A 4,317-nucleotide genomic window follows, 5' to 3' on the forward strand; every position below is an offset into this window, starting at 1 on the left:
AATAAGGAATAAATATACTATATACACGTGATGAATATAAAATATCCTAAGATAAAAAACAACGTTAACATAGATCTATCACATATAGACTATGAAGAGCGACTTATATCAACCTGTTCAATATAAAACCATTCATTGCAAATTTGAACTTCCGAAGTTCAACCGATTCAACGACCCGTTTAGGAAGACCATTCCATATATCATCATATATCATCATCTCAGTCCGTTTCCCTACCAATAAATAACTACTAATAAAAATAATTTCATATAAAACTAACTGGTTCCAACATAAATTATACTAAATCATAAATGCACAGTATTTTACCTCATACAAATAAAATTTTCTTAAATTTCATAATTCCATAAACAAAAGCAACTAGATGGACAACGGCAGCTTATTTCTCGACCTTGACCTTGACCTTAACGTGTATTAATTGATGTGGATTTTCATACACTTACATAATAACCAAGTTTAACCTTTTTCTCGACCTTGACCTTTGACCTTAACGTGTATTAATTGATGTGGATTTTCATACACTTATATAATAACCAAGTTTAAAGTCTCTGTGACAACGATGTCCAAACTTGTGGCTGATTAAGTGAATTGGACATTTTGCTTGACCGTGACCTTGACATTTGACCTTGACCTTCCAAAATTTAATGATATTCAGCGTTTTACATATAATTAATCCCTGCAAGTTTCATTACTCTACGATTAAAATTGTTGCCAGGAAGCTGTTCACAAACAAACACACATACAAAACAGGACTTCTTGTTGTTTCAGATTGCCAGGGACTGGCTCTTGCACACTTGCAGTCCATAACCTCCTTCCAACTTCGTTGACAGAAAGGTAATAAATGATTCCCCTCCGCGCATACCACTAAACCAGACTTGAAGACATCCTTGTCTGGGAGCGCTGCATTCAGGATACCGCTCTTCAATCAAATACATAATTAGATATGCCATTAAGACAACCTAAATTCCTTCGTGGGTCAAAAGATGGAAATTTTGTGAATCAGAATGACCCACAACGTAATATCCATGAGAGATGACACAAACAAAATCATGGTGCCAACAGTGAATTAGTCACAGAAGTTGGTTGTTTGCAATATGCGAAAAGAAACCGGTCCTCTTTTGGTGTTTCACAGGTTCTCCAAGGATATAAAACGGTGAGTATTAACAGTATGATACATGATATATGTGCTACTCATGAGTAAGCCTTCGATATGAAGTGATTCATATGACTTCATTCGTTCGAAATAGGTGGAAATGATTCTTTAACGACTGGTTTGTTCGAAATGTACGAAAATTACTTTTTTATCTTTAGTTTATTTCTATTACTTTGGTATATATCTTTTACTTGTGTATTTATTTTTCCGTACTCTTTTGTTTGTAGCCTAGATAGGCTGGTTGTTTATAATAATAATAATACTAATAATAATAATAATGATAATAATAATAATAATAATAATAACAATAATAATAATAATAACAATAATAGTAATAACAATAACAATAATAATAATAATAATAATAATAATAATACTATTAAATGCAAGTAGAAGTGATATTAATAATCATAGAAGCACTAGGGACCATACTTAAGTGATTGAAAAGGAACCTTGAGAAGGTAGGAGACGATATAGCCCCAGAACTTGTGCAGAGGAGCGTCTATTTAAAACAGCACATATAGTGAGGAAAGTGATTGATTTCAAAAAAAAAAAAAAAAAAAAAAAAATTGTAATTCATATGGAGTAATATTGGATAGCCACTCTTCACGCAACCTTACATTTACCCCTATAGCACCAAGCCCTGAAATGATCTTTATGAAGATTATTAATCCCTAACGAACAAACTAGTTATTTACAGCTTCTAAAAGCGTGCAACTCCAAGGGACTCCAACCTAAACACCTCCATTACTACGATCAAGTTTTGGTGTAAACAACACAGATTAGAGAAGCACTTAGAGCGCGTATCGTTGTACAAAATCACCCTACAAATCAGGGCTTCCACTCCACCCAAATCAAATGAAAACTCTTGAAGATTGATCTGAATCCAGTGAGACTCTATATAAAATCTTATTGAAATCCAAGAAGCTGGTAAGATATTTAATGAATGGTACGGATGAATTATTGCTTTACTACGCTAATTATTCAAAACTAGTGTAAGCGACCCGTCAAAAATGACTGGTAAATATTTTTTTGATATGCAGGCACTCACCCACCCCCTCACTAGGGTATGACTACTCCCTCTACCCCTACCTAGGGACGGGGAGAGCTGTGCGTAACCAGAAAAAAATTATTTCTCTTTATAATATAAGGGATAAGAATAGTAGAGTCGAGTACTAATATATTAAGATCAAATATCTCTCTCTCTCTCTCTCTCTCTCTCTCTCTCTCTCTCTCTCTCTCTCTCTCTCTCTCTCTCTCGTCCACTTACGTAAACTTTTTTAACTTGATTATTCCCCACCGCATTTCTTATTTATTTCACCTTACAGAATCTCTCTCTCTCTCTCTCTCTCTCTCTCTCTCCACGACTCAATCGCAGAACCCTTCTTCCAACTTCTATTACGTCAGAGCTAATGATATTCCCCTACTATAGGAAACGAATGAGATGAAAATTCACTACATGAAAAGCAACGTGTTATTATTATTATCATTATCATTAATTGCTAAGCTACAACCCTAGTTGGAAAAGCAGAATGCTATAAGCCCAGGGGCCCCAACAGGGAAAATAGCCCCGTGAGGAAATGAAAGAAGGAAAATTAAAATATTCTAAGGACAGTAACAACATTGAAATAAATAATTCCTAAATAAACTATAAAAACTTTAACAAAACAAGAGGAAGAGAAATTAGATAGAATAGTGTACTGAGGATGAGACATGATCAAAAGACCGAGATGAAATCAGGGTTGAAAAATTACGAATTTAAAAGGAATTAAAAAAACTGGTTGAAGAAAAAGAGGATAATAATAAATGTTCCAATAGTCTTCGTAACTAAAAATATGAATCAAAATAGATAAATAAAACAATTGCAAAAAGGTTTAGATAAAAATATGAATCTAAATTGATAAGAAACAAACAAAAAGGTTTAGATTAGAATAAGAATAACTAAATCTACATCTGGTGGATTAGCTCTGTACAGCTGGGGATGAGAATAAGAAAATACCTAAAAGATAGGGCGATTAAATCTAAAATAATAATAATAATAATAATTCTCAACAAGTAAACAGATGTAGACACATTAAAAGTAATAAAAAAAACGCACAAATAAAATTAATTTCCCTCCACAACAAATAAATAGTAAGACATTGATTGACAATTTCCCATCGACAAATAGTGATGAGAATTTCCCATCGAGAAAGAGTGATGAGAATTTCCCATCGAGAAATAGTGATGAGAATTTCCCATCGAGAAAGAGTGATGAGAATTTCCCATCGAGAAATAGTGATGAGAATTTCCCATCGAGAAATTGTGATGAGAATTTCCCATCGAGAAGTAGTGATGAGAATTTCCCATCGAGAAATTGTGATGAGAATTTCCCATCGAGAAATAGTGATGAGAATTTCCCATCGAGAAATAGTGATGAGAATTTCCCATCGAGAAATAGTGATGAGAATTTCCCATCGAGAAATAGTGATGAGAATTTCCCATCGAGAAATAGTGATGAGAATTTCCCATCGAGAAATAGTGATGAGAATTTCCCATCGAGAAGTAGTGATGAGAATTTCCCATCGAGAAATAGTGATGAGAATTTCCCATCGAGAAATAGTGATGAGAATTTCCCCCCTAGGGATGTGAACAGACGATCAGACACGGGATAACAACAAATGATCAGAATGGCGATAACAACGGATAATCAGACATTGGGATCACAACGGCCGATCAGACATTCGATATAGGGATGACAACGGACAATCAGACACAGATGACAACGGACAATCAGAATAAGGATGACAACGGATAATCAGACATTGGGATCACAACGGCTGATCAGACATTCGATATAGGGATGACAACGGACAATCAGACACAGATGACAACAGACAATCAGAATAAGGATGACAACGGATAATCAGACATTGGGATCACAACGGCCGATCAGACATTCGATATAGGGATGACAACGGACAATCAGAATAAGGATGACAACGGAGGATCCAACAAAAAGACGAGAATGGACAATCAGACAGAGATGAGAATGGATATCAGACATAGGGATGATAACGTACGATGAGACATGAGGATGGCAATGGATGATCAGACACGGGATAATAACAATGATCAGAATAGGACTGACAACGGCCAATGCGACATA

The 4,317-nt window shown here is 34.9% G+C and overlaps 1 protein-coding gene across 1 annotated transcript; it reads left to right on the plus strand.

Moving 5' to 3' along the window:
- The first annotated feature begins 1,110 nt into the window (after positions 1-1,110).
- LOC137635831 (17S U2 SnRNP complex component HTATSF1-like) lies at positions 1,111-3,823 on the plus strand. Its single transcript, XM_068368267.1, has 2 exons — positions 1,111-1,169; positions 3,340-3,823. Exons 1-2 carry the CDS (start codon positions 1,111-1,113, stop codon positions 3,821-3,823), a joined length of 543 nt encoding a protein of 180 aa, XP_068224368.1.
- The last annotated feature ends 494 nt before the right edge of the window (positions 3,824-4,317 follow it).

Source organism: Palaemon carinicauda, unplaced genomic scaffold (genome assembly GCF_036898095.1).
Source record: "Palaemon carinicauda isolate YSFRI2023 unplaced genomic scaffold, ASM3689809v2 scaffold1811, whole genome shotgun sequence".
Lineage (NCBI taxonomy): Eukaryota > Metazoa > Arthropoda > Malacostraca > Decapoda > Palaemonidae > Palaemon > Palaemon carinicauda.

Bases quoted from the DNA above. Each gene is read 5' to 3' on its own strand.
- LOC137635831 (XM_068368267.1), top strand. From the start codon at position 1,111: ATGCGAAAAGAAACCGGTCCTCTTTTGGTGTTTCACAGGTTCTCCAAG. The intron at 1,170-3,339 runs GTGAGTATTAAC...ATCGACAAATAG, and splicing joins TTCTCCAAGGATATAAAACG to TGATGAGAATTTCCCATCGA.